We start from the raw sequence: 13,240 nt of genomic DNA, 5'->3' as shown, positions 1-13,240 counted from the left end.
ACTCACAACACAAGTGGGCAATTAACCAAGAAACCCGCACAAATTTGGAATGTGGGAGGTAACTGGAGCACCTGGAGGAAACCCACGCGGTCACAGGCAGAACATGCAAACTCCACACAGACAGCAGCCGTGGTCAGGATCAAACCTGGGTCTCTGGTGCTGTAAGGCAGCAGCTATATCAGCTGTGCCACCCCAAATCATTAGGAATTATTGAATTAAATGAGATTTGAGCAGTGGGTGGGAGCAGTGAGAGGAAGGATGTATCCAGACACCAAGCATATTTTATTGTAAACAGCATTTATTGTCCAATGCAAATTTCCAGCTTATTCTATGCAGCAGTTGCTCCATAATTCTCATTGCAACTCTCTGTAATTAAAAAGGTCACTAGCATAGACCTACGGGTGTATATCCCACATAATGATCCTTGTGACGTTAGCACCATTGGGAATTTGGCCTTTTCACATTGTTATTGTCTGTGATTTTTACGACTAAAAGCTCAAAGAATTAAACAAACATTGCTTACAAGTTTGCTCCCTACCTCCCGATACCACAACTGCCCATCCACTCACTCGTTCATCCTCATCCAACCACCAATTGATCGTGAGAAGTCTTAGGACTTTAAAGATACAGCGTGGAAACAGGCTCTTCAGCCCACCAAACCCGTGCCAACCAGCGATCCTTGATATGATGTAAACTTCCAAGAAACCTTCTGCTCTTCTCAAACATGTGTCTGCAGAATTGTTTTCTGATCTCTGTCTAGAATGGCCAGTTGTTCCAGACTCTATTTTCATCTTCTATTCCTAATCCGGCATCTTTTGGCACATAGAAAAAGTGAGTCGGATAATCTCGCAAGCTCGATGAGTGTTATTCCCGAATTGTGCAGTCAGATGGCTTCGCCTAACCTGGTGTCACTTAACCTGGGGACGTTTGATACAGGCACTGGATGGCCAATTTATCACGACTGAAGAGTAGATTCATGAGGATGTTTAGCTTGGCTGAGAGATACAGTGTGGAAACAGGCCCTTTGGCCCACCTAGCCCGTGCCGACCAGCGATCACCCCGTACACTAGTTTGATCCTACACACTAGGGACAATTTAGAGAGGCCAATTAACCTACAAGCTTGCACATCTTTGAAATGTGGGAAGAAACCGGAGCACCCAGAGAAAACCCACGTGGTCACAGGGAGAACATATAAACTTCGTCAGGCAGCACCTGTAGTCAAGATCAAACCTGGGTCTCAGGCGCTGTGAGGCAGCAACTCTACCACTGCGCCATTGTGCCACCCTGTTGCCAATATTAGATGGCCTGAGATTTAGGGAGAGGTTTGTCAGGCTAGAACTTTATTGAAACACAAGAGGCTGAGCCATAATCTTACAGAGGTGTATAAAATCATGAGTGGAATAGATAGGGTGAAGGCACAGGGTCTTTTACCTAGAATAGGTGAATTAATGACCAAGGCACATTGTGAGAGGGGCAAGATTTAATAGGAACCCATGGGGCAACAATTTCACTCAGAGGGTGGTGGGTATATGGAACGAGGTGCCAGAGGTACTTTAACAGAATTTTAAAGACACTTGGAAAGGTACATGGATAGGAAAGATTTAGAGGGATAAGGGCCTAAGCAGGCAAATGGGACAAGTTTGGTCGGCATAGACAAGTTGGGCCGAAGGGCCTGATTTCATGCTGTATGACTCTATCTAAGAACCTTCCAGCCGTGGAGATACAAACACATTTGGACAGGTACAGGCAGTAATGGTTTAGAGGGATATGGGCCGAATGCGGGCAAATGAGACTAGCTTAGATGGGGCATCTTGGTTGGCACAGGCGAGTCGGGCCGACGGTCCTGTTTCTGTGCTGTTTGACTATGATTGCAGTTCCACTTTTATGTTGTAAAATTAATAAAAAAAATAAACTATTCTTTGATTTTGTGGGATCTGGATAACTGCAACCAGCCCACCCCTTCCCCATATCTCCCTTCAGAGGGTGAATCGTAAATGTCCTCTCTGCTTTCCACTTTCAATTGGTGAAATGCCAGGAAGCATATTTAACCTAACTCCATTTCCAAGAACTGTGTACATATACTTGTGCGTATCCAGGCCATTCGATTCAGTCTGAAGTTCCTCATCTTTCTTGTGCGTGTGAAGTGAATTATTATTTTTCCCTGCCAAGTTACTCAGTTGAAAAATCATTAACAGATGCTAAATGCATTGCAGTGAATGACTCAACCACAACCCGTGGAGATGGAGGTAGTGGGAGTTTTGTTTTAACGCCATACTGCAGTTGCCGTCTTTTCTTATTGTTTCCAGCGTCGTTGATTGTGTGGAGATGTCATAAAATTAAAGGAGTCCTCTGCTCTTCCTAAGGTGTCATGTCCTAAAGCTTACAGTCCCTTGTTGAAGTAGACGTACTTCACTTTGTCTCCGTACATGGTGGTTATTGACTCCTTCAGCTCTGGATCCAATTTAGAAGTTGCCATAGAACTGTGGAAAGTGGAAAAAGAAACTCTTAGAGAAGGCAAAATGTTTAAGAAGAAACTGCAGATGCTGGAAAATCGAAGGTAGATTAAAAAGTGCTGGAGAAACTCAGCGGGTGAGGCAGCATCTATGGAGCGAAGGAAATAGGAAATAGGCCGCATTTGCCCGCATCTGAAGAAGGGTTTCGGCCCAAAACTTTGCTTTTTTCCTTCGCTCCATCGATGCTGCCTCACCCGCTGAGTTTCTCCAGCACTTTTGTCTATCTTAGAGAAGGTAGCTGTGTTTCTATAATGGCCAAGGAGCATGAACACCCTCCTCTGTACAAGTGAAGTCGAAGACTATAAATAATGTGGACCAATGTTATCAGTTATTCCACAATAGAATGCTTGAACCCCCAAGCATAAAGCACTCCCATCCTATCACCTCTGTAGGCATTTTGAAAGCAGGGTTTGCCCCAAGTACAATTCAAGTCGTCAAGTCAATTTTATTTCTATAGTACATTTAAAAACAACTCTTGTTGACCAAAATGCTTTACATTGGTGCAGATACTAACATGCTACAAACAGTGGTACATAGATCAACAATACTTACATAGATGCATACATACAGTGCTCCCTCAGAGGACCTCAAGAAAGGCTTGAGAGTAGAAATAAGTTTTAAGTCTAGACTTAAGAGTCGATGGAGGGGGCAGTTCTGATGGGAAGAGGGATGCTGTTCCATAGTCCAGGAGCTGCAACCGCAAAGGCACTGTCGCCCCTGAGCTTATGCCTAGACCGCAGGATGGTCAGTAACCCCCAAATCGGCCGATCTGAGGGACATGGAGGTGGTATGGTGGGTTAACAGATTTTTGATGTAGTGGGGGCAAGCCCGTTAAGGGCTTTGTATACATAAAGAAGGAGCTTGAAATTGATTTGGAACCACACTGGGAGCCAGTGGAGAGAGGCCAGGATCGGGGTGGTCCCTTTTTCGGGTGCCCGTCAGGAGTCTGCTGCGGCGTTTTGGACCAATTGCAGGTGGGACAGGAAAGATTGGCTGATGCTGGTGTAAAGGGAGTTGCAGTAATCAAGGCGGGAGGAGATAATCGTTTTGAGAGTCGTCAAATTGGAGGAATTGTTTTATTTTAGCTATCGTTTGAAGTTGGAAGAAGCTAGCTTTTACCACAGCATTGACTTGTTTGTCAAATTCCAACACGGAATCAAATATCACGCCAAGGTTTTTGACGTGAGGTTTGAGCAATAGGGCAAGGCTTCCAAGGCTGCCTGCTATCGTTTTGATTGAGTCCGAGGGACCAAGTAGGATGACCTCAGACTTACTCTCATTTAGTTGGAGGAAGTTCTGGGCCATCCAACACTTTATATCCTCGAGGCAGTGAATAAGGCTGAGAAGATTAGATCGGTTGTTGGGTTTCAAGGGGAGATAGAGTTGTATATCATTCATTATCCTTGCCTGACCCACCCTGCCACTCTCCCCACCCACACTGTACCCCAAACACAATTATGCACCATCCGCACACCCACATGTACCCATGCAAATGTATGCACACACACTAGCGTACACATACATGCATGGACACACACGTGTACATGTGCACACATATGCTGCACACATGCACGCTGCACACATGCCATACATAAACACACTCATACATACACACACGAGCACGTGCACATACACACACTTTCACCCACAAAACCACACAAACACATGCGTGCACATTTGTACACACACACGCACACACATTCACATCACCCCTGCTCACAAACATAAGCAACCCCCCCAAGCCCATGTGCCCATTAATGTCAATACATTATGGGGGAAAATATTCCTACATCCCTCCTGCTATTCAAAATGTTCCGTGGAGCACTCAGGCAAACCCCGCCCTCACTCAACCCCACTTGTTCTTCCTTCCAGAAAGAGCTGCCAGTCCCGTCCGGTTCGGGAATATAGAATCTTGCTCCACAATTCACAATTCTTCAACCCTTTTGTCTCACACCTTCTTCCTTTAATCTCTGGCCTTTAGGTTGCGGAGATACAGCGTGGAAACAGGCCCTTCGGCCCATCGAGTGCATGCCGACTATCAATCACCCTGTTCACCAGGACTGCCCTACACACTAGGGACAATTTACAATTTTTACCAAAGCCAATCACCCTACAAACCTGTACATCTTTGGAGTGTGGGAGGAAACCAGAGCACCGGAGAAAACCCATACAGTCACAGGAGATTGTACAAACACCGTACAGACAGCACCCGAGGTCAGGATCAAACCTGGGTCTCTGGCGCTGTAAGGCACCAACTATAATGCTGCACCAACGTGCCGCTTGTGTTCCAATCATCTGCATTAAAAAAAACCTCTTGCCTCAGTACACCTATCACCTGCCACGCTTAGTCCTGCCTCCCTTCCCTCCCAGATTTCTAGCTTCTCCCCCCCTCCCCCTCATACAATCTGTCTGAAGAAGGGTAGACCGGAAAAGTCATCTATCCGTGTTCTCCTGAGGTACTCCGGCACTTTGTGTCCCTTCTGCCCACAGAAGACATTAAACGAATCACTCACCACCTCTGAGGGAAAAGTGAACATGCAGCTGGCACCATAAAGATTAAGCTGTGAAGAAAAACAGAACCAAGTTCAATCTACAATGCTAAATCCATTAGGTACAACAAACAGGTACTTGCAAATACTGTTGTATAATCGACCTTCTAGGTAACTAGGGCAATCACAGAAACTGTGTTTAGTTTAGTTTAGTTTTGAGATACAATGTGTAAACAGGCCCATTGATCACCCGCACACTAGTTGTATGTTATTCCCACTTTCACATCCTACACACTAGGGGCAATATACAGACGCCAATTAACCTTCAAACCTGCAAATATTTGGGATGCGGGAGGAAACCGGAGCACCCGTAGAAAACTCACGCGGTCCCTCAGAGAACGTGCAAAGTCCATGCAGACAGCACCTGTGCCACACTATGTGCTCACACGATTAACTTTAATGTTTATACTTCAAATCACTACTTGCTGATGTTGCTATCTTCACATTTATTCTACATTAAACAGGAGATGAAATAGTAAAACATTGATGGAATAAATTCAATTTAGTCTTGAATTCATTTTTGACCTAAGACATTGACCTAACTGTCAGCATGTGTCAGCATTGTGTCGTAACGGTAGAGTTGCTACCTGACTGTGTCAGAGACCTGGGTACGATCCTGATTATGGATGCTGCCTGTACAGAGTTTGTACGTTCGCCCTGTGACTGCGTTGGTTTTCTCCCACATTGTGTAGGATAGTGGTAGTGTATGGGGATCGCTGGTAGGCAGGAACTGGGCCTGTTTCTGCACTGTTTCTCAAAACTAAAAAAATTGTTTAGGGCAGAAGCTAAATGTATTTTAAACTTTAAAAAAAAAAAAAACGTGTCTACCTGAACGTGAATCCAAGAAGTGGGGAAAGCGCTGAACACATCACATGTGTAGGATAGAACTGCAGATGCTGGTTTAAATCGAAGGTAGACACAAAATGCTGGAGTAAGTCAGTGGGGCTGGCAGCATCGCTGGGGAGAAGGAATGGGTGGTGTTTTGGGTCGATGTCTGAAGAAGGATCTCGACCGGAAACATCAGCCATTTTTTCTCTCCAGAGATGCTGCCCTTCCCGCTGAGTTACTCCAGCAATTTGTGTTTACCTACAGGGATTTAGTGACTGGATATTACAGAACTTCTAAACAGGAAGGAGAGCACTGCACCTTCCGTACAGGGCAAATTTAGCACAGACACCAGAAGGTGTTTCCTTATATAGAGGGCGATTACTGGAATGAGTTGCGGCGACTACGTAAAAGGGAAGTGTTGGGTGTTCCCTGTGGGAAAGCACCAGAGTTTTGGAACTGAAAGAATGGGAGGAACAGACCGGAAGGTTGTTTGCGTCACAGAGTTATAAGGCACGGAAACAGGCCCTTCAGCCCAACTTTCCCATGCCGACCTAAATAACCCCCAACTGCACCCGACTCACCATATGCATTTGGGCCATATCTCTCTAAACCCTTACTATCCATGTACCTGTCCAAGTGTCTTTTAAATGTTGCTATAGTACCCGTCTCAACTACCTACTCTGGCAGCTTATCCTATATACCCACCACCCTTTACTTTAGAGTTTAGAGATACAGCACGTACACGGGTCTTTTGGCCCACCAAGTCAACGCCAACTAGCAATCACCCCTTTTATTAGCACTATCCTACACACTCGGGACTATTTACATTTGTACCAAAGACAATTAACCTACAAACCTGTACATCTTTGGAATGTGGGAGGAAACCGGAGCACCCGGAGAAAACCCGTACAGTCACAGAGAGAAAGTACAAACTCCGTACAGACAGCTCCCGTAGTCAGGATTGAACCCGGATCTCTGGTGCTATGTGGCAGCAATTCTACCACTGCGCCATTGTGCCGGCTGGTGGGTATATGGATTTTCTGTGGATTTAAAAAAATCAGAAACTAGGTGTCACCTACATCTCAGTGGGTAGAGTCTTAGCTGTGATGCATCTTGACGCGCTTATAAAGAACCAGGGATTTCCTGCGATGATTTAGACATTTATCTATTCTAAACCTACATCATCGTTATCATTTGTTTAGTTTTGTTTATTTAGTTTAGAGATACAGCATGGAAACAGACCCGCAGTCCAAAGGAATCCAACCTTCGATCACCCATTCACACTAGGTCCACTCCCTACACACTGTGGGTATTATACAGCGGTCCAACCAATTAACCTACACACCCACATGACTTTGGGAGGAAGCCGGAGCGCCTGGAGGAAACCACGCGGTCAAGAGTCTTTACGGCCATGGTCATTTTTTTGGACTATATGTTGACCATTCACGGTCATATGTTTTATTGTCATTTGTGCCAGACAGAACAATGACAATCTTACAGCACAACAGAATATATAAACATAGTACTCTGTAAATAATATAACAAACAAATAAAAGTTCACAATACAGTGCATGTGTGTATATATAGGGGGGGGGGGTGTGTGTATATATATATATATATACACACATATATATATTATACACACACAATGTGTATATATATATATATATATATATATATATATATATATATATATATATATATATACACACACACACACACACATACACATGTGTATATTATATACACACACACACATACAAAGATACTTACACATAACATGCACACATAAAAACAAACAGATAGGGAGAAGAAACAGGGTCACAGGGAGAGTGTGAAAACTCCACACACAGACAGCACCCGTAGTCAGGATCGAACTCGGGTTTCTGGTGCTGTGAGCAGCAGTTCAACCAACTGGGTCACTGTGCTGCCCAGGTTTTGAGCGCTAACTCATGGTCCTCTGAGTAAGTTTGCTGTGTGCAAAATGGCTGATGGATATTTCAACAGGGGGCAACACATCGAGCGGTTATTCATCCACTCGACTACTTTAGGACTTGTGATGGGTGCCACACAAATGCAGCGTCTCACATTACAGTGGGTCCATTTGCTGAAACTATATTTTGGCAAAAATAAATCTAGTTTTTTTTCCAGTATCTGGGGCTCACAACGCTAAGAATGTATTTGAAATGAATTCAGACATTAGTTTCTTAGATACCTGCATGAACGCAAGAGATGTGGACACAAGGAACTACAGATACCGGTTTACACAAAAGGACAAAGTTCGGGAGTAGCTCAGCGGGTCAGGCATCATCTCTGGAGAACATGGATAGGTAACGTTTCAGGCGGGGAATGCTCCTGATCTGAAACATCACATATCCATGTTCTCCAGAGATGCCGTCTGCTTTGCCGAGTTCTCCAGCACATTGCAACCTTTAAATCCAGAGATATAGGTACAAATGCCACCACAGCAGCAAAGGAGAGTGTTTAATTAAATAAATGTAGAATTGACAAGAAGATCTGGTCTCAATAACTGTAAGTATTAATGAATTGTCATAAAAACATATCTGATGTGATAGGAATCTGGGGCAACTTTTTTTTAAGCATAAAGGTAAGTATATGGAACAAACTGCCAGAGGAGGTATTTGAGGCAAGTACTGTCACAACTTCTAAAAAACATTTGGACAGGCCAATGGACATGTTAGGTAGCGAAGGATATGGTCCCAAGGCAGGCAGGTGGGACTGGTGTAGATGGGGCATGTTGGACTATTTCTGTACACTTTTGTTAATCAGTATGTGCTTGGGTATGGAAATACTCTACTGGACTATTTGTAAGAAAAGAATCTCACTGTGCGTTTGCACATGTGACAATAAAAGCAACATTGAACCATTGCCACTCAACCAATGAAATCAGTTTAATTTGACATCATGTTCGGCACGAGCAATGTGATTTTTTCACTGTACCTTGGTACACGTGACAATCTTAACCTCAATACAGGTGCTTTAGAAGACAGGGGTAGGGCTACGATATCTGACACTTCGAACCTGCTTTGCCGTTCAATGTCATCATGGATGATCTGGCCAGATCTCGAGTTCACACCACAGCCCATCATTCTCCGAACATCCAAAAATGATACATATACCCTTTCTAAATACCTCCAATAACCTAGTTTCCCCGAGGCAGGTAATTCCAGAGATTCAGCACCTTTTACAAGAAGAAATACTGACACACCTTTCAAATGAACACTCCTTTTCTTGTAAAAATGTCCCTTTGTTTGAGTCTGTCTCACAAGATGAAATATCTCATCAACTATCCTGTCCTGTCCCCTTATAGGAAAGATATTGTCAAGCTGGAAAGGGTAGTCCCGCCGAGTCACACCAGTATTTGGTGTCTATAAAAAGGGTACAGAGAAGATTTATGAGAATGTTGCCATGACTCGAGTGCCTGAGCTATAGGGAGGAGTTGAGCAGGCTACGACTCTATTCCTTGGAACGCAGAAGGATGAGGGGTGCACTAAATCACGAGAGACATAGATCGGGTAGATGTGCAGAGTCTTGTGTCCAGAGTAGGGGAATGAAGAACCAAATGACATTGGTTTAAGGAGAGGGGGGAAAGATTCAATAAGAACCTGTGGGGTAACTTTTTCACACAAAGGGCGTTTGGAACGAGCTGCCGGAGGAGGTAGTTGAAGCAAATACTATTGCAATGTTTAAGAAATATTTAGGCAGATACATGGATAGGATGGGTTTGGAGGGATTTGGGTCAAACGCAGGCAGGTGGGACTAGTGTAGATGTGACATGTTGGTTCGTGTGGGCAAGTTGGGCTGAAGGACCAGTTTCCACACCCTATCACTCTATGTCCTCTCTGACATGCTTAGAGTTCCACCATCAACTGCTCTAAAATCACCCCATTCTTCTAAACTCCAAAGAATACGGATTCTACTTCTGAAGCCCTTAGATGGTGCAACCAGTCATGTGGATCTCTTTCGGAATGTCTCCAATATATCCCCTCCCAAACAAGGAAAACAAAACTGTTCACGATACTCCAAGTGTGGCTTCACCAACACCCTGTACAATTGAAACAATGCTCCATGGAGTATTACAACTGAGGAAAACATGGTGTCAAATTAAACTAAATCCTTCTGTCTGCATGTGTTCCATATACTCCATTCCCTACACCTAAAAGACTCTTAAATGCCACTATTGTATCTGCTTCAACTACCTCCCTGGGGCAGTGCGTTCGAGGCACCAACCACTTTCGTTGTAAGAAAAAAAAAAACTTAGCTCACATAATTAGAGTCATAGAGTGATGCAATGTGGAAACAGGCCTTTCGGCTCAACTTGCCCACACTGGCCAACATGTCCCAGTTGCACCTGCCTTCTTCTCAACATTCCAACCAAATTGCCAACCTGAAATAATCCCATTTATTTATACTTGGTTCATACTGCTATTAAATCTTTTCTATCCATGCACTCTCCTAGCCATGTGCTTTTGTGAATGTACTTGCCTTTACCATATCCCATCGCAGCTGGTCCATATACCCATTATCCTCAGAGTGATAAACTAGTCCTTCAGTTCCCGATTAACTCTTTCACCTCCCACGTTAATCCTTTGTCCCCTGGTTATAGACAGACATATGTTTTAGGCTTAACAATCATTAAATGTCTTTTGAGCATATCCTAAAATTTCTACCATATCCTAACATTTCTAACAAATGATTAGAAATATCTTATTCACATGTCATGGATTGTTTAGTTTAGTTTAGAGATATAGTAATGAAACAGGCCCTTCGACCCAATGAGTCCACGCCAACCTTCGATCACCAGTTCACACGAGTCCTATGTTATTTCACATTCTCATTTAAAATTAGAGTAGATTTTACAGGGGCCAATTAACCTGCCAAACTCCATGTCTCAGGGATGTAAGGGAGAAAACAGAGCACCTGGAGAAAACCCACATGGCCACGAGGATATCGTGCAAGCTCCACACCGACAGGTTCCGAGGTCAGGATCGAACCAGGATCTATGGTGCTGCGAGGCAGTAGCTCTACCAGCTCAATTAAGGAGTTTAAATTGTTTACTACTGTTGTAAAACACATTTTCTGCTGTAAAAATAAAACTGTGTCAAGTTACAGCTCGTAAATAATTTAAGGCATCTTTTACTTCAATAAAGTTTAAGAAAAAAAACAAATTGCTGTTAAAAACACTGCCTGATTATGCTGATAAATGGCAGATTTTCCAGTCGGCAATCAACATATCGGCAATCAACTAAATCAGAGTGGAATACAAGAGGGAAAATATACTTGTTAAAATAGGCATCAAAAGTATTTATAGATGGAAGCACATGTACTTACAAGCATCCAACCAGCGTCACTTGCAGTGGGGCATGAAAGAACTTAATTCTCTGCAAATGAAAAGTATAAAGATAAATGCAAGATTAGAAGACTAAGAGTCAAAGTTGAAACAACCAAATTAATCAAAAATGAACGATTAATGATTGTTGTGAATTATAAAGGAAGATAAAGGTCACAGCAATCTTCCAACATTGCTTCCCAGAAAATACCTCAGAAAGAAATGCTTTAATGTTTTCAAATGAACTGCAAAAACATATTGAAACACATGTTGTAGGACATCGAACTATCTTTAATTGGATTTTATTGAACGATCTTGCATTAAACATTATTCCCTTTATTCTGTATCTATACACTGTGGACGGCTTAATTGTAATCATGTATAGTCTTTCCACTGACTGGATAGCACGCAACAACAAAAAATAAAAAAAATCTCACTGTACCTCGGTTACATGTGACAATAATACACTAAACTATTAAAACGTTGAGGGGACGGGGACACAAATATTTGGCGGCCACACGCGCATGCGCACCCTCACATGCGCATGTGAGGCTTCGGAGGCTCAATCCAGCGCTAAATGCAGCTCAACTGCCTGTTTCACCGGGTTAACTACAGCCCTGTCTGGACTGACGGGATACCAGCACTGCTTCTCCGCGCTGGCCATATTTCCCGCAAGCCCAGGCAGTTTAACCTGGCGGGGATGTCGCCCACCTCTCAAAACATGGGGGGGACGGGGGGGCGTGTCCCCTCTGGCCCCCCCGGGTTTACCGCCCCTGAAAACAATCATAGGAACATCACCTATTTACATTCTCCAGAGATGCTGCCTGACCCACTGAGTTACTCCAGCACTTTGTTATTTTGTAAACCAGCAGTTCCTTGTGTCTCCGTAGGAGACCAATGATCGGAACCTTTGTGCTTCTACTCTGAAGAATAGGAAAGGTTTACAGACTTTCCCTAGTTCCAGTCCCCCCCACACCTCCCCCCTCTACTTTAAGTCTGAAGAAGGGTTTCCGAATTGAAATTACACCCATCCTTTTTCTCCAGAGTTGCTGCCTGAACCGCTGAGTTACTCCAGCATTTTGTGACTATCTTCAGTATAAGCCAACATCTACAGTTCATTCCTGCACAAGTTTTTGAAGGATATGGACCAAATGCAGGCAAATGGAACTGACATAGGCGGCAAATCTTGGGCGGCAAGGACGAGTTGCGCTAAAGGGCCCTTTTTCTGTGCCATATGGCTCTAGGTGGGGTGGGGAGACGGAGTTGTGTAAGAAATCAGAGAATCTCTCTTGGCAACTATATTGGCCTAGAATTTGACAGTCACTTGCAGAAACATCAAACAGTCATTGAGAGATGCTTTCGTTTGCAGGTTGACTGTTTGGAAATTTGAGGCAGCAACTCTACCAGCTGCTGCCGTCATTGTGCCGCCCTCAATCGGTCTCCAAGGCATTAAGAGGAATAAGGTGGAGGAGAAACGGAACAGTGTAAAATAGAAGAGATGACATTTACCCCTGGTTATATCACACTTGGTTCTAATGAGATCCCTGGAATTTACCATGAGATCCCTGGAATTTGCCAGGTTAAATATCAGCCTCAAGCATCTTGTGACCTTTGTGAAGCTGGCAAGTTGATCTGGAACAGATCCAGTTCAAAATACAAGCACCTTCACACACTGGAATCTACCTGCTCTCGGTGTCATAATTGGCGCCAAAAGGAAAAGAAAAAACCTGTTTCTCTTGACTGTTGGTTTCTGAAGTGGTTGCATTAAACTAACAAGCTCATCAGTGCACAGTTCATATTCTCTTACACAAGGCAAGATGCCAACAGCAGTGAATGTTCAGCGTCGTTATTGATTGATTGAAAGATATAGCATGGCAATGGGTCAACTTACAAACCCGCAAGTCTTTGGGAAGACCTATCTTTCAACGATGCATTTAATATTGTCTAAACATTTTTAGAAATGGATAAACACCACCTATTTTGCCATCTAAGTCTTGTT

General features: G+C 43.7%; 1 protein-coding gene across 2 annotated transcripts in view; it reads right to left on the bottom strand.

Annotated features, from left to right (window-relative positions):
* Positions 1 to 280: 280 nt before the first annotated feature.
* sfxn2 (sideroflexin 2) overlaps positions 281 to 13,240 on the bottom strand; it is a 56,206-nt gene continuing 43,246 nt past the window's right edge. For both annotated transcript variants that reach the window (XM_055647011.1, XM_055647010.1), the window contains 3 exons: positions 11,244 to 11,293; positions 5,028 to 5,075; positions 281 to 2,481 (listed from right to left, as the gene is read on the bottom strand). In XM_055647011.1, the coding sequence (XP_055502986.1) occupies positions 2,382 to 2,481; positions 5,028 to 5,075; positions 11,244 to 11,293 (198 nt within the window). In that variant the 3' untranslated portion in view covers positions 281 to 2,381. The remainder of the gene's footprint in view (positions 2,482 to 5,027; positions 5,076 to 11,243; positions 11,294 to 13,240) is intronic.

This window comes from Leucoraja erinacea, chromosome 15 (assembly GCF_028641065.1).
Source record: "Leucoraja erinacea ecotype New England chromosome 15, Leri_hhj_1, whole genome shotgun sequence".
NCBI lineage: Eukaryota > Metazoa > Chordata > Chondrichthyes > Rajiformes > Rajidae > Leucoraja > Leucoraja erinaceus.
The sequence above is the reverse complement of the archived record's forward strand: the minus strand, read 5'-3'. Positions and strand labels throughout refer to the sequence as shown.